Raw genomic sequence first — 22188 nt, 5'->3', positions numbered from 1 at the left:
TGAGTCTTATCCTCAGAGTGGGGGAGTGGAGAAGGCAGCCAGCAGGCCTCTCAAAAAATGGGCAAATTACATGTCCTCTGTCAGTCTTTTTTCCTATTGTCCATTTTAATATAGGTACTCATGAGCTGTTTGCTCTTTATATGGCATTGTTTGGCATCCCAGTTGTGTGCCTCCTCCCACCCCCTGGATATCTCTCTAGCAATATTCACAAAGAGGTCTTTATTCCAGTGGCCATGAGAGCTTCCTGTACTGATGATTCTCCCCAGATGGTGCTGAGATCGAGAGTCTTGGAGCCAGCTCCAAGCAGCTGCTTGAGGCATGTTGTAGGGCTTCTGAAGTATTATCAAAGCTATTGTGATAAACTGGAAACCAAGAGTGAATGGACAAAATCTGGTTATGTGCCAGCTTTTAAACAGGAGAGGGGACATCCCATCAACTTGACCACTGAGTATCAGAGGGCACACAGGTAAAAAGACAAGTCAATAATGATCTGCTGCAAAGCAGTATGGGATAACCATTGGAAGACTGTTAGACTAGTTTGTAGCAGCATTGTGTGCACATGAACAATAGGCTTGACTAACATGTTTCACAGGTAAATTAGTTCAGTTTGAAAAAGGGCTCCAGTGTTTGTGATAAACACAGAATCAATGTGCTACAATGAATTGTCATGGGTACACAAGTGTTTTCAAAGGAAATTAACTTGGAAAATTGTGGATTCCTCCCCTATAGACAAGCCCTAAGTATTGACAGTTAAAGGTTTAAGAAGCTCATGATTCTAACCATAATATTTTAGGGACTTTATCTCGGTTCATTTAGTCTGTTTTTTTCCACCAGTGTAATTCCCTTAACTTTAATAGAGTTATGATTTACACCCATCTGAGATTAGATTCAGGACCACAGAATAAGCACCTCACTTTTACTGATGGGCAGTCATTTATTAAAATCGACTAATGTTTCCTATGTCAAGTGCAAGTCTTTCTCTTCTGCTGATGCATATCAGTAAGTAATACCAGATATATGAATATAATTTGTAGGCAAATTATAAACGACTAAAATCAGAAGTTTATGCTAGAATATGGCTGGCTCTTACACAGGTGGGCATGATGCAAGAAGCCTGCTCCACCCCCTTTTATGACTAACATACGGGTAGGCCATAATTGCATGCCTGCTCTTAGGTAAGCACAAAGATTGCTTCCTCACTATGCTCCTGTGGTGCCCCAAAAGATATGGGGATGGAGCAGAACCAGTGCACCCTGGGGAGTAATATGCTGCTGTCTTTCCAGGGTGCGGGAATAGGCGCATTCCTCCTGCGTGCTAGAGGAGTTCTCTAAACCTCCCTTTTGGAATGTGTGGATCTCCACTGTCCCTGATAACAGGCTGTGCATAAATGGCGCATGTTAGTTTTCTGATAATCTTATCAGTACAAATACTGGAAGATGGACTATTTTAAAAGGTGCTGAGATACATGAAAACTCTTAGATGGAGAGCAGCATATAGCAGTAACTGGTATCACTTGGGACTTCTGCTTAGGGCTGCAGTATATGGTCCATACTGTGGACAGACTCTGGGCAGGTTTCTCTGCACAGTTTTGCTTATGTACCTTCAGCTGAATCTGGTGAGACTCTGATTTCATCACAGGAGGCATATAGCTCTTAGCCTGAGTGCTCTTGCTATTCCAGTATGCAGGCTCTCGGCTGAGAAAACTAAGTATGCTAAATTGTGTGATGGTTTTCAATATGGACAAAGTCACTTCATCTGTCATCAGAGCCTCCACATGGGGGGGAAAAAGGATACACTTTGCCGGAGCCCGGAGGCACAGCTCAGGCTGCAACCCCCATTACCATGAGGAAAAAAATGTTTAAGGCTCATGAGATTGTATGTATGGGATGAGGGATTGTGGTATGTGTGTGGGAGGGGGCCTGTGTTACAAGTTTGTCTTGGGCCCGAAAAAATTATACTTGGGCCCTGTCTGTCGTACACACTTAGGACCAAATTCTGCTCTCAGCCTGGATTACCTTGGTTAATTTAATGGAGTAGCTTTGAATTTACAGCAGCATTGCAGAGATCAGAATCTGGCTCTATTTGAAAAATGTTGATGAATTGGTGCCTTACACAACAGAGCCAAGGCCAGTACCTTGCTTAGTTGTGTCCTTGTCATATATTATAAACTCTGTAGGGTTGGGCCTCATTGAGATACCTCAAAGGAAAGTGCAGGTGATGCAGTAAATGACATTTTCCCCTCTCCAGCTGCTTTATGCTGTCTAAGTGGTAGATGATTTCCCCAGTGTAACTGCAGCTCGGGCACCGCCCAGCATTGAAACCATAGTACTGAACTGACCAGTATTGCGTCAGGAGTCGTCGTACTCTTACAGATGCTTTTGTTAAAATGAAATTGCGGCCCTGACCATTTGTGGCCATGGTTTAACCCATGCCTGTTCTTTGCAAGAGTGAGTTATTGTCTTCCTGACAAGTGCCCAAATTGCACTTTGGGCAATGCCAGAGTGTCTCCATAAAGTTTGTCTGCCATTTCATTTATTAGGATATTTTTCTTCATTTTCCATCCTAAATTGTTGTTTAACACAGCTGCGTGTCATGAAATAACTGCTGCGTTCCACTGCAGAGTGAGCTGCATTTCGTTTGGCAAAGTGGTTTCTGAATATACTGTGCACAATTTATAAATTGCTTTGGGATTCTTTGAGATGAATCAAACTGATAGTTTTATTGGTAAAAAAGCACCTAGTATATTAGATAGGCGTTATATTTAACTTGAAAATAAAGATTCGGTTCTACTCAGGAGGTTTGATTTTTATCTTACATTACACTCTTGGTATAATTCCTTTGACTTAAATTGAATCACTCCTGTTTTACTCCAGTATAAGTGAGATCAGAATTAAGCCGTAACTGAGGGAAATACAATACAGAAAAATATTGCACTAATTGGCCAAATGGTGGTCCAAGATCAGAAAGAGAGTACTTTATTTAAAAATAGGAAATGGGGGATTTGAATAATGAGTGGGTGGTTGTCGTCATATAAAAAAAATGGAGGGAGCCAGTTCTAATATTTGCCAACAGAACATACATTGACCTTTGGTTGTGAGGTAATGTTGGATATATGCTTCTAGGATTTCTAGAGCAATCAGAAAAACCCAACAAAATGTACTTAAAAATCCTGTCAGACATTATCCCTGAAATCCTTTAAACCTAGGTCCCCCACTTCTGTAAGTGTAGCTGATCTGTTCATTTTTATGTTTACTTTTATCTGAATTTGTTGTTGTATTGTGTAAAAAAAAAAAAAAAAAAAGAACGAATAAACATGGAAAAATGAGCAAAAAATGAGCAAAGGCAAAGGCTTATTGTAAAATATATCTCCCTTAAAGCATTGTTAGAGGCACTATTGTTCATATCTTTCCTACTGCTTCCTTGATCCAATATCTCCCATTGGTACATTAAAGAGACCAAAACAGCCCCAGTAGCTTTCTTATGTATAAGCCAGCCAAACAATGCCTCCCTGAAGAAGTTCTCTCCTAATTCATCTTCAGCTTGCTGAGCAAATGACCTCACATCAGTACTGCAGAGTCCTTCCCTGTAGCTGATGCAAGCTATTAAGATGATTATTGCTGCCAGCACTACAGAAGTCCATCGGCTGACAGCTCACACCATGGTGGCTCAAAAGGGCTCATGTGGGCGTCCCACAAGGATTTGGCATCTACAGGGTAACAAGCAAAGGGAAAAGCAAAGGAAGCATGAAACAGACTTTTAAAATACCAGCAGTGGTCAGGGAGTAGGCAGCTGCCTGGAAGAAATCAATCAGGAGGAGACAACCAGCTGCACAGTCAACCATAGCAAACAAAAGGAGGAAGAATTTCATAGCCCACAGCAAAGCCAGTCTCTAGCACGAGGAGGCTGCTGAGAACACCCCCCTGCCCCACCCCCCAAACACAGCCAGCCACTTGGATCGCCCCCTCTATCTCTCAGCAGGATAAGCTGCATTCAACTCATCAGCATATAGACTAGACAAAAACATTAGGTGAAATGAGATTACTGCAATAAATAACCTGACCCATTATACAAAAGCAATTTTTAGACCCCCTGAGTATTAAAAAGCGTGCAAATGAGCAGATAAGGTAACTTACCTAAATACAGTTATCGTTACAGTTCGTATATTCATATACTATCAGTGTGCACATGTACAGTTTCACCATATGCGTTTTCATTGCAGCTTTGACTCTGACCCGTCAGATATATTTACAGACCTTTCCAAAGCAGACATCACTAGGTGATTACTCTACATAGTAGGATATATGCATATCCTAGTGGGAGTCTATGTTGAAAGAGATTGTAAGTCTTGTGGGTCATAGTTAAGGTTGTCAGGGGAACACTGAGGATAGAATTAGGTCTCAAGAAGATTAGTTTTTAGCCATACAGGATGAGGAATAGGTCATGAGCACGCTGGTGGAAACGCAGAGCCCAGAGAGACAGTTTTTAAAACTCTGGGCCAAATTATTTGCTAATGTAAAAGCCAGTGGAGATGCACCAGTTTACATCAGCAGAAATTTGGCCTTTTATGTTTGCTTGCAAAAGCTGGAAATAGTCATGCCTATCATCTCCTGATGGCTGTGCCAGCAGCACTTCCTTGAAATAGGTAAGTCCCCAGCTGTATGTTTACTTTTTCCTAGAGAGAGAATATCAAGTGGATGGATGGTGGTATTGGGCTGTGTGTAGAAATGCTTCAATGTAAGGTCAAGGATACAGAATGTTGGAATCAAAGTAACTAGTTCCAGAACAGAAATCATGGATTAAATTAATTAAGTGCTGGAGGGGCCTTTCAGGGACTCCTGTAAGCCCCTTGTAAATTTCTGCCACCAAACTGAAGAGAAGACTGGATTGTCTCTGATGGCATTCATCCCCCTCCCTGAATACAGCTAAATCCTCCCTGCCTGAGTTGATTTATCCTTGGGGTAATTGTGAATAGCACATATTTTGCCACTGGAATGGATCAGATTGCAAAAATAGTCAGTATTTTCTAAATATTCCTGGCGACTTTAGCCTCAAAACTTTTATTTGTAATTATACAAGATGAATTCTGTGCTACATCAATCTACACACAACATGTTTTAGAAATAAAGAAGAAATTTTTGCAGCAAATGCACTTAATACAAATTTGTTTGCCTGGCAGTGCTGCTTCCCTTCTTGGTTATAAGACAATGATTTGGTTTAAATGAGGAAAAAAAATTGAGTCCCTTGCTTTTCATCCCCTTCCTGTCTCCACATAAATGTCCCTTCATGTCCTGATATACTTGGTTTATCACAGAATAAGAAGGATATTTTTGTGGGAGCTCCTGGTTAAAATATTGGCACACATCACCAGTTTAAAATGAGTGAAGTCAAAATTTTAATGGCTTGTGATCTTTTTCTCAGCAGCTACAAATCAGTGGTATTGAGCCAGGTTATAATTAAGATGTAAGTTTGGATACATTGCCAAGCTATTGTGTTCAAGCTACAAATGGCCTTTGAACTAAAAACATCTTGGTGGCTGAAAATTTTGGAGGCCAGGATCAAATCTTCAGCTAGTGTAAACTGGGGAGCTCCACTGAGGAAATGGCCCTAGGAGTATAAGAAGTTACTTCTAATAAAAAAAATATAATTGCCGCTTTGAAAAAAGAATGAGCTAGAAAAACTCCATGTAAAGCATGTGTATTTGGTGGAGCATGTAGCCTATGTGTAAGTAATGGTTGCTTGCTACATTTACTAAGTTAGAAGAGAGCTTGTAGGATTTGCGAACTTTAACAAGAAAGTATCGAACTAAATCAAAATTGTCCACTATGTCATTGTCCCGGATGGGGCCTGGTCAGGAAACTGAGTCCAGGGTCAGAGCCAGAGTCAGGAGCCAGAACGAGCATCAAGGGCCAGAAGCCAGGAAAAAGGGAGTAAACCTGGAGCTGAGTGGAGTAAGGCTAGAGCAGCATCTGTCATTGCAGCAGCTGGGAATCCACCTAGTTGTACAGACAACTTCCAGGGGTTCCCTCCAGGATTAGGTAGTGTGTTTGGACAATCAGGGATCCTGGGAGCACTGCCAGTCAGGCCCCTTGTGGGTTACACATTGGGTGGTGCCTGTCTATCAGCGCTTTGCCAAAGTTGTTGGATGGTGATGGGGATGCGTCAGTCTCTCAGGGACCAGCATCCCCAGGCACTAGATAGAACCATGGATCCTTCCAGTCATGTCCTCATATTTATTTCACTGTTAGTGTACTGTCTGAAGGCCTCATTGCAAATAGTGAAATACTTTCACCGTTGCTGAATTTAAAAGGCTCTGGATTTTTGTAGTTTTAAGCAGATTAGAGTCCTTTGCCTTTTACATACAAATTTGCTTTTGTCTGTGATCCAAAAATCCTTTGAGAATGAAAGTGTAAAAGCTTTAAAAAAATATTTCATATCGGGTACCCTCAGGATAGAGAATTCATCTGAGTTCTTTTTTAGGGCTGACTTTTGAAAGGGGTCAGTATCATGCAGAGAGTAGCATCTTTTCTGATGACTTTCAAGCACTGTAGGTTTCACAAAACCATACCACACTGGATTAGCACACAATGTCAATAATAAAACTTTCTGCCCACTTACACTTGCTGACTCAGGTTATACTTCCAACTTTTGGAAAAGGTTAACATTCTCCTTGCTCTCTGATCATCATCCCTCTTGTTCTTTTTTGCCAGAGTTTGAATGCAGCTTTGTTAATCATTGTCTCAGTTCATAGTCTCAGGTAAAATAGTTGCTCTTGTTACAAAATTCTATTTTCCTTTTGCAATTGTAATTGTTGAATTTTAAAGATTTGTAGACATATAACATTATTATAACATATAGTACTTATTCATTTTTATTGTGACATGAGCCCACAATCTTTCCGTTGTCTAGTGCAGTGTTGCAACTGCAATTCTCGGTTAGGATTTTCTGATACATGTTGGGAAATGTAGTTGTCATAAAAGGATTATATAGACTCTGTGTAAGAACAAATTACCCATTGTAATTAGGAATAAAAATCCGAGAGCCATTTGGGATGTTTAATGAAACAGTTGTGTAGACGTTTTCACCTTTTCTGGAAAATGCTTTTGTCAAAGACATGAAAATTCTTCCTCCTAAAGATATATATCTGTATGTCTGCTGTATGTGCTTATCAACATTTTCAACAAAGGCTACTTATTTTGCATGCTTCAGTACTGGGGTGCCCAACTTGCCATAGGTCAAGATGAGCACCCGTAGATTAAAGCACTGAAAATTAGAGGCCAGTTGAAAATATGACTCCCTATATATATATATATATACACGCTCATCTGCAGTACTGATATTGTGCCTTAAATCCATTACGTAATCTTCATAACCTTCTGAGGTACATGCTGGGGGCTAGATTCGCAAGGGAGACATAGACTTCTAATTTTCACTTTAGGCATCTAAATCCAACATTTATGCCAGCATCCCACATTCACAAAACCACCACTGAGCTGCTACCTACCTCTGTAATCATCTAAAATCATGAGGCACCTAGGTTTCCATCAATAGGTCTACTGTCATGTCCATCTTTTACATGATAGGTTGCAGGGCTGCTACTGTGTCTTCCATGATATCCTTTAATGCACTGCTGGCTTGAGCTATTACCAGGTCAGGTCCAGGTATGTGGCACACATCGCCACCTAGTGTCTGAACTGTCTAATACATTTTAACATTCCAATACACCCTAAGCGCATCAATTTCTGCCGATGGGAATGACACCAAATCCTGTGCGGTCAAGCTGCTCAGTGCTTAACTCATCCCTAAGCCCCCGCAGGATTCACACACTTAAGCATTCCCCCACCTGTCTCATTTGCAGATCCAGATTTTGTAGGCCAACTCAGCATGCCTAAACTGCACAAAACACAATGATAGTGCTGATGCCCTCTGTGACATGCAAAAGCTCAGTGGTTAGAGCACTCACAGATGGTGTGGGAGATGCTGGTCCAAATCCCCACACTGCCTGATTCTGAGCAGGGAACTTTAACACAGGTCTTCCATGTGAATGCCATAACTACAGGGCTATAGGATATTTGAGGGATGGGGGTGTTTCTCTCAGACTCTACTGCTGAATCTGTTCCACTTTGTCTGAAATATTTAAATAGTCAATAGGCTAAAGAAAGAGTGAGAATGACTTTATAGCCCACTAGTTAGGGCACTTACCTCCTCAGTTTTATTTTAAAAAAGGCTTAGATGCCTAACTTCAGGAGAAGGTTCATGGCTGTGAATCCAAAGCAGAGATATGTGTCTCCCACCAGCTTGGAGTTATTTTGAAGTTCTGCAAAATTCTGAACCATTTTTCCCATTCTAATTCTAATAAAACCTAATTTCAGTTTTGCAGAAAGGAAACCTAGGAGGTGTTTGCAGGACAGTTGCTATTGGCAAAGCTAGTAAAGTTTTGACAGATTGAGTTGTTCTGCTGCAATATTCAAGGAAGAAGAAAAGCAGCTATTATGAGAAAATTTGTATTCATCTGAATTCTTTTTTTATCTAACTTCTATCTAGCGCTGTTGAAGGGCATGGTGTTCAACCCCAAAGCTGACTGAATTTCAGTGGTGAAGGATATCATGCTTACATATAGTAAAATGTTGTTTACTCAAATGAAACGAAGGACACAAAACTTGATTTGAATAAATGAGGTTTTGATGAGTGGAGGGCTTCTTGTTCATTTAACACACATTGGGAAGCATAACGCCATTTTGGATATGAACATTCTTTGCATAATTAAGTAAGAAAGGCTGCACTGTTCCCCTTACCTTTCTCACAAGGGTGTTGTGAGGCTCTATTATTTAATGCTAATAAAGTGCTTTGAGATCTGTGGATGAAAGGTGCTATATAAATGCATAGTATTATTTATTTATTTTATTAAAACTTGACAAGTCCCTTGGCTTCTCCTGCAGGAATTTCCACTTTGTTGTACCTTTTTAATTGCTTAAAGAAATGATACGGTCATATCTCAGTGTTGGTTTAATTGGAATTATTGATGACTGAAGTAGCATCCAGTCTGAGAGAACTGAGTCTGATCAAAGTCTAATACAGAGTGGTTTAGTGAAGTTAAACATTAGCCCCTAATTAAAAAACTAGTGAGAGCACACCCCAGATGCACATTTTCTACTCAGGAAATTGTTAATACTCTTTATTTGGAAAGTAGAATCCTCTTAGAAAAAGTTGACCACAGTGACTTTCAGCTTCTAATACTGGATATTTGCTAATGAATAAAACACTCACTGCTCTACCCTTCTTTGGATTTTCATCTATTCTAGATACTTTAACCAAACAATCTCTTACATCAGCTGCTCCTTTAGTTTAAACTAGAGCTCTGTGGCTGATGAAAATTCCATTTTGCAAAGAATTACAAGAGTTCTAAATATGAATTTGTTCCAATTTTGGAATGAAAACAAGTTTTGAAATTGTCCAATAAGCAAAATGCTGAGGGGGGGGGGGGAGAAATAGGAAAAAAAAAGCACAGAAATAGCACAGAACAAAAATAGCACAGAACGCTCGTCGGGCCAGCTGTCCACATTGGGACGACAAGAACTGGGCTTGGTGCCCCACCCATGACTCGGGGGAGCAGAAGGGAGCCCCTCCAATTGGTGGTACTGTCGATGTCTGAGGTGATTCAAGTAGCTAAAGATTTGATTACCTACCATTACCATTATCTCCCACCCCTAGACACTCCTCAGCACCAGAGAAAGGGAAGGAACCAATGTCAAAAGAGTAACCTGAAATGGGGCTCCAAAATAACCACATTACTCCCCTGAAACACACCGCCGCTCGGTATCAACGCAATCCCGCTCACCAGCACGGAGGTCCCTGCCTTCACGGCACTGGTCCCCGAAGTCATATTCTTGGTCCCCTGTGTCGAGATGTTTGCCTCCATCTGAGCGGCACCGATTGCAGTCTCCCCAATACCAATCCTCATCCTCCCAGCACCAATACCTGGTAACGCCGCATCAAACACGAGACTCCCAGCATCGAACATTAGACTCCCATCATCGGTCTCTGACATCTCGCTCCCCGGCACTGCGCCACTCATCATACCATCGGCACTCGCCAGAACGCCACCAATATCAGGGGTCCCAGCATCGATCTCCTTCCTTGCAGTACCGCTCACCAGTACTGCATTGTTGCCAAATGGAGGCACCATCAGCTCTTCCTTGGTCTCCAGGAGAGAAATCCTAGTCCTTGGACTCTAAAGGGGAACCAGCCAACATCAGGTCCCGAAGACGCAAGAGTTTGGTGCGGACCCTTCAGTGTTAGTTTGGCCCCAGGGACAATGGCCTGTCAATGGCCATACTGGAACTCATGGGATTCCCCATGGCACTGGGGCTCTATTCCTACTGGTCATCAGGAAAACACTCTGTGGTACTGGTGGCCCCAGAGGAGGCTCAGGATCGGTGTCGGATCAGGACACCGAACGTCAGGAGTGGGCAACCAACAACAGCCTCCTTGCAGGAGGAGATCTCACCCCTCCCCTGGCGCTGCTGTCATCCTCTTCATCCCTGGATGAGGCAGTCACCACAGGACCCTCAATCCTGCTGGACAACTTCCGAGCTCACCAAGAGCTCCTCCAGAGGATGGCCTCCAACCTTTAGAGTTTAGAGGCAGAGGAGCTCAAGGAAACCAGGGATAACCTCTTCAAAGTGCTGACAACTCTGGCGCTGGCTCAGGTTGTGCTACCAGTACACAAAGGGGTGATCAAAATGGTCAAGCCCTGTAGCAAACAGCATCTTCCTTGCCACCAACATCAAAGAGGACTAAAAAGAAATGCTATGTTCTGGCTAAGGGGTTTGAGTATCTCTTTACATACCCACCCATGAAATCCCTGCCGCCAATGAGAGGGACAGGCATGGTCAGGCAAGTAGACTCCAAAAAATAAAGACTCAAAATAGCTGGACTTGTTTGGAAGGAAGATTTATTCCACAGCCAGCTTTCAATTTAGAATTGCCAATCAACAAGAATTGCTGGGAAGGTATAATTATAATATTGGGTCTCCCTGGCAAAGTTTAGAGATGTATTGCCACAGGAGCATGCACAGGACTTTGCCACCATTTTGGAAGATGGTAAGAGCTGCTTTGCAGGCAGCATTGGACGTGGCAGATTTGGCAGCAAGATCTATGGCCTCCACTGTGTCCATGCACAGGTGTTCATGGCTACAGTTGTCAGGATTATCTCAGGAGATGCAACAATCTATTCAGGATCTTCTTTTTGACAGCAATGCACTTTTCTCGGATTAGATTGATGCTAGCCTCCATGAGTTAAAAGATTCTAGAGCCACCCTGTATTCTCTAGGCCTTTACACACCACAGGCTTCAAGAAGGCAATTTTGCACACCGCAGCAGCAGCCTAGATTTCAGGGCCCTCCTTGCTTCAGCTCCTACAAGAGAAAAGATAAGGACAGGGGTTTTAAACGCAGCCGCCCTTCCCTGACCTCTTCCACTTCTCATCTGGGGCCCTCACAACACCCAAGTGGGCAATGTCAGCCACTTTCAGGGTATACCCGAGGACGGCATTCTACTCTCTTCTCAGGATTTATTTCTGAATGGCCTCTCACCCTTCCTCCCTGCATGGGCCCAGATTATGTCAGACTGCTGGGTCCTCAAAATCATTTTGGCAGGCTACACCGTGCAGTTTTCTTCGCCCATTCCCCACCATCCTCCTTCCCCATCCCACTTCAGGGACCACTCTCATGAGCAACTTCACATTCAGGAAGTAGTAACCTTTCTGAGGGTGGGGCCATAGAGGAAGTTCCTCCAGACATAAGAGGGAAAGGATTTTACTCCCGTTATTTCCTCATCCCCAAGGTGAAAGGTGGTCTCAAACTCATTGTAGACTTGCGGCGTCTCAACAAATATTTCAAGAGACTGAAGTTCCACATATTTTCTCTAACTTCCATCATTCCTTCCCTGGATCCAGGAGACTGGTATGCCACCCTCGACTTAAAAGATGCATATTTCCACATCATGACTTTCCCCGGCCACAGGAGATTCCTCTGGTTCGTGGTGGGTCATTCACACTATCAGTTTACAGCACTGTCCTTTGGCCTTTCTCCCACCCCATGGATATTCACGAAGCGTATGGTGGTGGTGGCCATGTACCTGAGATGCCAGAGAGTTCAGATTTACCCTTAGCTGAACGATTGGCTAATCAAGGGCAAGTCCCAGTCTCAGGACCAGCTCAGCCTAAATCTAGTAAGGGCCACTTGTCATCACCTGAGCCTAATTGAAAACGAGCAAAAATCGACATTACTGGTTTAGCGAATAGATTTAATTGGAGCAGTCCTCGACTCTACTCAAGCCAGAGTCTTCCCCCCCAGAGCTTCGATTCTGAGTCAGGTCGCAACTCATGAGGCACATCCAAATCTTTCACCTCTCAACGGCCCATACTTGCCTCAAGCTACTGGGACATATGGCGGCTTGCACATACGTGGTATGCCATGTATGCCTAGGGCTCAGGCCACTGCAGTCATGGCTAGCCTCGGTGTATACCCCGAGCAGGCACAGTTTGGACCATGTGGTCAGTGATGCTGGGCATGCCCTTTGAAGGGCTAATTCCCTCAGTTAGCCTAGTGTCCAATGCCTTGGACCTGGAATGGAGTGCATACATTGACAACAATCTCAGCATCCAAGGGATCTGGTTGCAAGAAAACCGTGACCTATGCATAAACTATGCATAAACTGTTCAAGGCAGTACATCTGACCTGCGAAGTATCCGTCCTCTATATGGTGGGCAGAGTAGTTCAAGTTCTGATGGACGATATTGTCGTGAAGTTCTATATCAAAAGGCGGGGCCCATGTCAAGAGGGTATGCATTTATGAAACTTTGCTATTCGAAACAATATTCATATCATGGCATTTCATCTCCCCAGGGCCAGGAACATCATAGTAGACTTCCTCAGTAGGTCCTTCTTACCTCGTCACGAGTGGTCACTCAACTCAGAAGTGGCCAACATGATCTTCGGAAAGTGGGGATCTCCCCAAGTGGACATATTTGCATCCAACCTCAACAAGAAGTGCTATCAGTTCTGCTCTATTCACAGGCTCGATGAGGGCTCACTGTCCGATGCCTTCTTGTATGGACAGGCACTCATGTACGCCTTCCCAGCAATACCGCTGATCCACAAGGTCCTGTATCAGATTCTGTTATGAGCAGCCGAGCGTACCTCTGCCAGAGATTGTCACAGCCAGTTTCACTGGAGAACTGGCGTCTTTGGTGGCCTTCCTAGCTCAAGTACTTATCCAAGACATCTGTAGTGCTGCTACTTGGTCCTTGGTCCATACCTTTGCTTCCCACTATGCCATTATCCAGCAGGTTTGGGATGACACCAGCTTTGGCAGAGCAGTGTTGCAAGGGGCACATCCATGAACTCCAAGCCCCCCTCCAGGGATACTGCTTGTGAATCTCCTAGAATGAAATCAACATGAGCAAGCACTCTAAGAAGAAAAGATGGTTACTAACCTTCTGTAACTGTGGTTCTTCAAGATGTGTTGCTCACATCCATTCCATGACCTGCCCTCCTACCCCACTGTCAGAGATCACGGCAAGAGGGACCTGAGGGAGTGCAGGTTTGACTGTGTCTCATATACCACAGCATGAGTGCAGGGCTTTAGAGGGTACCAGAACTGGCCCTGTGGATACTGCTAAATGGAAAAAATTCTGGTAGCTGTGCATGTGGGTGCGCACACACCTAGAATGGAATGGACATGAGCAACACATCTTGAAGAACAACAGTTACAGAAGGTTAGTAACCGTCTTTTTTTATTTTGACTTTTTGATTTTCTATTATGTTGTAACATAAGATACAAAAGAAAACAAATTTTAAGCGCAAAGTCATTTCAGAATGAAAAATCAAAATATTTCATTCCAAAAATGTTAAAATGGGATGTTTTGACTAACAATCATGTTCCAATTTTCTTCCAAAATGAGGTTCCTGTGAAATCGGTTGATTTCTTAAAGCACTCGATGCAGCTGGAATGGCATAATCCAGCAGGATATGGCTTTGTCGAAGTTTCTCCAACTAGCTCTAATTTCAACTTCTCAGACTTCCCAAAAAAAGAAGATTTAAACAAAACAAAAAGGGGTTGAATGTATTGACTGGATTGTGTGTGGGATTGTGCATGCTGAGAAATGCACATAGGCTACATAGGAAGCTTTAACAGCATTGGGGTGAGTGTGGCTCCAAGCAGAGCACAACAGAGAGAGGCTTGTACTGTCATTGTGCACGCTAGGCAGCCAGAATGCCATAGAGGGGTGTGCTGTATGGTCTGTTTAATTTTCTGCAAACAATCCTTCCAGCCCTTCAGGCTGACATTTCAAGAGGTCTTTCCTGATGCCCTCCCCTGTATTGAAAATAAACATGTTTATTCCACAGTGGATAAAACTAACCATGAATGAGGAGGGGGCTTGGAGTGCTGCTTTTGAAAGTCCCAACTCACTCGCTATCCTCTTCATCTCATTGGGCTACTAGATTCCCCACAGGTATATATTTTTGTCATTTGCACTGTATCCATCAGCACTTCCTGAGCCATTCTGCTCCTTAATTAAAGGTGTATGACCAGAGAGCTTTGCAGAATTCTACTTATGCTCTCTGGACAGCATTTCATATTGCCTGTTTGTGGTTTTATTTCCTTTGGAAAATTTAAGAATTTACTGAAAATGCTCTTCTAAAGCTTAAAAAATAGTAATTTTTAACATTAAACTGGCTTGGGGGTTTATTAAAGTGATTGGGGGCTGTCTATAAGGCGTGGATACTGTGTACATTTGTTATCATTTGGCTTCTTTTCTTATGCCCTTTAGCTTAGGGGTGGATACAGGAGTTTTGAGGAGGACACCTGACACTTTTCTTAGTGGAGATAATTTTGCCTTTTATCATTTACTTACCAGCTGCTGCCTTCTGTTAGCAGTGAAACTGCTTTGAAAAGTATTCTGGGTTATTGTAGGTGTTCTGAGAAATAGGCTTTCAAGCTTACCATTTGGTTCCTTGAAATGTGTAACTACTTTTGCTAAACAGTCTGCTGCACCTTGTACTCAGATGTAACATTCGGAGTACATTTCACAGACCTGAAGAGGAACTGTGTGTAAGCTTGAAAGCTTATCTCTCTCACCAACAGAAGCTGGTTCCATAAAAAAGATATTCCCTCACCCACTTGGTCTCTGTTTTGAAAAGTGTTATTTAGTCTCAACCACATCCTCATATGAAAAGGCTCAAACTAATCAAGAGAACTTCCTAATAATGTGGACATAAGCTTCCCAGTGAAGTGGTGGAAGCCCCATCACAAGTTACTTTAAAATTAATCTAAGAAAAACACTGAAGAACAGGGAGATTTCCTATAGAGTAAGGAACATATCTGTACTGTCACCACATGGACCAGATGAGATAATTATCTATTTTCACTACTCAGTAATATTGAACTTGAACATTTTATGTGCTGGGTTGAGTGATATATTGCTGGAAGTACACCTGAAGATTGCCCATGGGATAATCTCCTTTCAGCATATAATAATGTTAAGGCTTATCAGTGAAGTTATTTCCACTGGAGAACAAGTGTCACTTGAATGTTGTTTGTGCAGCACTTCATTGTTGAGCAGATGGTGCAACAAAGGGAATGTGAGGGAGATTCCCACTCCTGAGTCATTTTTTTTAGGTGGCAAATCTGAGAAACTCTCTGAGTGAAGTGTCAGTAGAGGAGGTGTTGAAAAAATAGATAAATTAAACAGTAAAAGTCACCAGGATCATATTGTATTCACCGAAGAGTTCTGAAGGAACTCAAATGTGAAATCACACAACTACTGACTGTTGTATGTACCCTATCACTTAAATTAGCCTCTGTACCAGATGAGTGGAGGACAGTTAATGTAACACTAATTATTAAAAAAAGATTCCAGAGGTGATCCAGGCAATTTGAGGCTGGTAAGCCTCGCTTTAGTACCAGGCAAATTCGTTGAAACTATAATAAAGAACAGAATTATTAGACAGATAGATGAACATGATATGTTGAGGAAGAGTCATCATGGTTTTTGTAATGGAAAACCATGGCCTCACCAATCTATTAGAATTATTTGAGGATGTCAAACGTGTACATGGGTGATCCAGTTGATATAGGGCTTTCAGAAAGCCTGTGATAAGTTCCCACATCAAATGTGCTTAAGCAAAAGTAATCGGTCATGGGATAAGAGGGAAGCTCCTCTCATGGATCAGTAATTGGTTAAAAAATAGGAAACACAGGGTAGGAATAAATGGCCAGTTTTCAGATTGGAGAGAGATGAATAGTAGTGTCCCCCAGGGACCTGTTATTCAACATATCCATAAATAATCTGGAAAAGGGGGTAAACAATGAGGTGTCAAATTTTACAGACCATACAGATTTATTCAAGATAGTTAAGACCAAAGCAGACTGCAAAGCGTTACGAAGGGATCTCACTAAACTGGGTGACCTGGGCAACAAAATGGCAGATGAAATTAAATGTTGATAAGTGCAAAATAATGCACATTGAAAACATAAAATCAACTCTACGTAGAATAAGGATGGGGTCTAAATTAGCTGTTACCACTCAATAAAGGGATCTTGGAATCATTGTGGATAGTTCTCTGAATACATCTGCTCAATGTGCAGCGGCAGTCAAAAAAAGCTAACAGAATGTTAAAAACCATTAGGAAAGTGATAGATAATAAGACAGAAAATATCATACTACTACTATATAAATCCATGTTACACCCAGACCTTTTATTTATATATATATTAGAATTGGTAAAAGTACAGAGAAAGATGACAAAAATTATTTGAGTTGTGGGACAACTTCCATATGAGGAATAAAAAAAGACTGGGACTGTTCAATTTAGAAAAGAGACAACTAAAGGGGTAAAATCATGAATGGTGTGGAGGAAGTGAATAAGGAAGTCTCATTTACCCCTTCACATGACACAAGAACCAGCGGTCACCTGATGAAATTAAAAGGCAGCAGGTTAAAAAAAACATAAGGAAGTAGTTCTTCATTAAATGCACAGTCAACGGTGTGGAACTCATTGCCAGGGATTGTTCTGAAGACCAAAAATATAGCTGTGTTAAAAAAAAAATTAGATAAGTTCATGGATGATAGTCCATCAACAGCTATTAGGCAAGATGGTCAGGAATGCAATCCTATACTCTGGATTACCCTAAACCTGTGGCTGCTAGAAGCTAGGTGTGTACAACAGGGGATGGATCACTTGATAATTGCCCTGTTCTGTTCATACTCCCTGAAGCATCTGGTACCTGTCAGAAACAGGATACTGGACTAGATGGACCATTGGTCTGATTCAGTATGGCCACTGTTATGTTCTCATCATTCCATATACTAGATCAATTAATTTTGTAGTTGATGATTTTTGCTTCTAGAAGCAAACAAATTGTCTTTTTAGTTTTAGATCTAAGCAATGTGGCAAGATTGGTGCTAAAAGTGTCTGCTATGGTGGTCATGGATTACACTATATTGGTACAATAGATCTCCCATATTACACTTGTACTTTCATTCCCAAGCAGTTTTTGTCCCAGTGCTCCTATCTAATATGTTCTAATATTGCTTGGGTATTGCATATATAGGTATATCAGTATCATGGCACAATTGAATTAATTCTCAAGTGCCAAGATTTCCAATATATCTTAAAAAATTGAACCTATTTTTGCAGATGACTCACCGGTACAGGTAATACCGCACAGCCTTAGGTCCATTTTATTGTTTAAGAATCTACTTTGTGGTAAGTACATAGAGGAAAGATAACCTTGCTGTTAAGACACTGGACTGTGAATCAAGAGATTAGAGTTTATTCCTGACTCCATCATAACATTTTCTGAGTAACCTTGGGCAACTCAGGTAACCTTTGTGGCTCAGTTGTTCCAGCTGTAAAATGGGAATAATACCTACCTTCCTATGCTACTTTAGAAAACCCTATAAATACTCTCTGACTAATGGTCTTTAGTTAAATTCCCACAAACAAAACTTTGAGATCAAGAGTGCATATGAGTAACTTTAAGATGCAAATCAGTACGAGAACACCATAGTTAGCCTAAATAAATAAATAAAAAGCTAGAAAATTCAGGGTCAAGGTTAAGTAACCATTGAACTGCTCCTAAAAGTGCTGCTGGAAATACCATCATCATAGGGGAATGATGACATAAGGCTTGTGTAAAGGGGACATTCCAGGGGGACATGGGTTGGTGGGGACACCTGGACCATTCCAGCTGGCTCAATTTAGAATTCTTTTCTTGTGCCATTCAGACATTCAGTACCTGGCCAATTCAAGATTAGGGCAGACAAAAAGGTGGCTTAGAGCCACGTTGCTCCCTAGTTGTGTCATTGTGTGATCTCAGCAGAGCTGAGGAATCGTCTTTCACAGTTACACGTAAGCCTATAAGAAATCTAAACATTTGAAGGTATGGAAGTTCATAATTAATTAATTCAAACTACCTTAGGATGCTGTAAGGGCTAGCCAAAATCTTTCTTCCTGTGAGCACTGGGTAGCTCGTTCACCCCAAATGATCCGTTATAGACTTTACAGCCATCCAGGAAGCCCAAATAGGGCCAACATGTTGACAACCCTTCTATTTTTCGGGTGTCATAATTCAATAATTCTCTGTCCAGTTCACTTTGAATTTGGCAGAAAACTTGACTTCAGCTTGAGGCCTAACCTACCAATTTTGAAGCCAATATTTCTTTATTTGTGGCTTACAGGGGAGTGGCTAAAATCTAGTTCAGATCAGAAACTCCAATACAACCTTAATTGTGGACTGGCTACTCTCATTCCTTGATAATTGGCTGCCAACATTTTCCATTAAATACTATTGCTGCATTCATATTTCTTAAATCAGTCTTTATGAGTGGTCTGAGAGAATCCAAAACTTTATCTCAGATAATATATTGTGAACTGACAACCATCTGGCTAGTTCAGTAACTTTTAAATTGCAGCCTTCAAGAGTACTGCAGATTTAGCATGCAAATAGACTAATGTGAAGAGGCATGCACTAAACTGATAAAGGAATCAGTTTGGAGTGTTTTTATTAAAAATGGATTTTAGTAATTTAAGTGTGATATATTAAAAGAATTAACCTTAAAAATTGCTGGCATCCAATAGTCTGTTATTTTGATAACTTCACTTAATTTATTCTTGGATTAAACTAATACATTTTAAATTTACACACACATTTTTCAGCTGATTAACAATCCTGAGAACATTAATCCACAGTTACACAATAACTATATTACAGCTGCTCTTTAGCTCTGATAGGTACCTGGGCACACCATCTACCGCTTAAGTACCATGTAGTTACTTCATGTATTCAGTTTTTATTGGGATATCATGAACATGAACTGTATTCATTATAGTTAGATATTGCACTTTTGTATTTTATTTCCTGTTCTCACACCCGTAGGCCTTATTCTACACCATTATTGAGGACAAACCGTCACTGTCAGAATAAGGACTGTAGGGTAAAGCCCAACATAATTATGGCGTAACAATTGTGTGATAGGGTTGACTAAAAAAGAAAGAGGAAAGAATGCTTGCACCATTTGGTGCTGAAGCTTGCTTAATATCTCTTAATGGGATGAAATTAAGAAAGTTAAAAGTAAAGCTAAATGAGAAAGCAAACTTCCCTTGAGTGACTTCCAAAGATGACCACAAGCTTCCACCAGAAAGCAGTGTGGAAGCCTCATCACTTGAGCCATTTAAAACTAAATTAGACAAAAATAGACTATAGGGAACATTGTTGAATGGGAAAGGGTTTGAGATGACCTAGTAAGTAGCTCTTTTCTACCTCAAATATCTGTGATTCTGTGATGTACTGATAGGTGTGAACTGATTTTACAAGGCTGGGAAACAATCATTAGTTGTTATTCAGTTGTTACCCTTATAATGCTGTCCATTGATTAAGATAACTAAATTGATCAGCATTATCATAATTGTAGGTATTTACCCCTATAGTAAAAATATGGACGCATAGAGAGCACTGAAGATAATATGGTAAATTTATATTTTCCTCCAAAGCAAAACTGGTAGGTTTTAAAGGGTGACCACTAATGATAGGATTGCAATTTTCATCATAAGTATTTGAGAGTAAGCATCATTTCTTCATGCCAGCTGGAAAGCTGACTGGCATCAGAGCCAAGAGAAAAGGTAGTAATAAACCAAATTCAACCCCAAGATAAGCAAATGCAACTGTTGAAACTAGTGGAGTGATGGCCACTTACATCAGGACTGAATTTGGCCAAGTAAGATTATGGTGATTGTTTCTTTGGGGTTTTGTTTTGGTTTTGGGAATGGGTGTTGGTTGTTTTAATTTTTAGCTTATTAATCTGCCTTGTGGGAAACATTCAGATCACCAGACTCCTGCTTCATGCAGTTTTTTTCAAAGCAGTTATATTCTGTGAGAGCATGAAGGGTCTCTTGAAGTGGGGTGTGTGTCTCCTTGGAAGTGTGTGTGTGTGGGGGGTCATATTTGCATAAAGATCTCATCCACATTTAGTTTTTTCCCTGTCTTAATTTGATGAAAATGGAGGTAGATATGATTCATGCCTCACTTGTTCAGATGGATGGTCATTAGGCAATTTTAGGATAATAGAATAATTTTAGGATAAAGAGATTCTTTAGCGTTATGTTCCTTTGAAACATGCAGCTCTGATACTTCCCTGGAATTAGTATACTTAACATTCAAAGAGTGTGATTTCAGTTTAGGAAGTCTGAGACCTGTGCGACCCTGTATTCATTGGAAAATACTTTTAAAAAAAAACAAAAAAATCCCCACCAATTATCCTATTCAATAAAGAGCCAGAGAAAAGGATTATGTATTTTGACATGAACAGCAATACTCTAGAAATTTGAGAACAAATGCTTTTACTTTTAAGCTCTTCTATCTTATTGACTGTAGAGCCTCTGCTATTAAACAACGTAAGAGTTTTCTTTCAGTATAATCACATAATGACAGAAATATGGTGAAGCATTTTAAAAGACTGACTTGTTTTAATTCTCCATTTTTCACTGGGTTCTGAAACAATTGTGGTTTGTTTGTTTTTTTGAGGTAAACTATCCTATTTATCATGTCTGCATAAATACCCTTATGAATAATGCAGGGAGCTGGAATCATACAAGTAAAAACTAAGGGCCTGTCCTCAAAGGATAGGATTGGCCTCCTGCAAGAGCTTATTCAAAATCAACTGGTTTCCCTTTTGTACAATGGAAAAATGCACGACTTCATACCTTCTGCAAAACCACCATAATGAGGTGTTGTCAGATCCATTAACAATCCTATGCTAATGACAGTTAAATAACCAAGTGGGATAAAAGCATGCATTAGAACCTGCTGTACAGTAACTCCTTTCAGATGGGCAGTGTCAGCAAGGCTTGAATTGAAAAAGGGCTGGGAGGAGAAGGGCACCAGGGAAAGAGCTGCAATGCCCCGTTGTTAAATTAGAGTTAAATAGAAAATGTAAAAATTACATTAATGCAGACATAATGTTCCATGCAGCTGAAAGCCACAAATTCAGGATATATAGAAATTGAGACTGTCAGAAACACATTAGTTTGGCTGGATTGCACATGGGCGCTATTTATTTTATACTATATATTTAATAATGTAGAGTTTGATCCAAAGTCCATAAAAGTCAGTGGCTCAGTGGGAGTCTTTCCATTGATTTCAGTGATTTTTGGATTAGCCTCACAAGGACGAATGTATTACGCTGTATATTTAAGGGGGCACCCTACTATCTCCTCTCCCCTCCCTGCGCTCCCACAAATGCTGCCAGGAGAGCATTAATGTAGTGGAACTTTTGTGCTTCTCCTGAGCAGGGAGGGGCAGGAGCACAGAGACCTGTGCCCTTAACATACAAAGAATGTAGAACATTGGTTTGGAGTGAACTGAGAGAGGGATGGGAGCAGCACACATGGACCAGTTACCGCACAGGTCCAACAGTCATTCCTTGACATCCATGGAAGGATGTAGACCCAGAACAGCCCCTTTTAGTATTTGTTTTGGGAATAAATACAATTTTGTTGTACTGTTTTGTTTTTTTCTTTACATTGCTGATACGTATTTTCCTCCCTTAACTCCAGTTTAACCCAGCTTTTTTCTGGAAAAATATATACTATAGCTTTGTAGACAATTAAATCATATTATAGTAGTA

At 41.1% G+C, this 22188-nt stretch overlaps 1 protein-coding gene across 5 annotated transcripts in view; it reads left to right on the top strand.

The window, feature by feature from the left end:
• The window catches only part of NELL1 (neural EGFL like 1), a 394533-nt gene that overhangs the window by 333919 nt on the left and 38426 nt on the right, over positions 1-22188 (top strand). Inside the window, exon 16 of one of the 5 annotated variants that reach the window (XM_067558186.1) lies at positions 8542-8726. The exons of the other annotated variants lie outside the window; for them this stretch is intronic. Within the exon in view, the coding sequence (XP_067414287.1) occupies positions 8542-8582 (41 nt within the window). The 3' untranslated portion in view covers positions 8583-8726. Of the gene's footprint in view, positions 1-8541; positions 8727-22188 lie in introns of those variants that run through there. 5 annotated transcript variants of the gene reach the window in all.

The sequence above is a fragment of the Emydura macquarii genome, unplaced genomic scaffold (assembly GCF_026122565.2).
Source record: "Emydura macquarii macquarii isolate MOO-44397 ecotype Brisbane River unplaced genomic scaffold, CSIRO-AGI_Emac_v2 contig_1876, whole genome shotgun sequence".
In the NCBI taxonomy this organism is placed as follows: domain Eukaryota; kingdom Metazoa; phylum Chordata; order Testudines; family Chelidae; genus Emydura; species Emydura macquarii.
The sequence above is the reverse complement of the archived record's forward strand: the minus strand, read 5'-3'. Positions and strand labels throughout refer to the sequence as shown.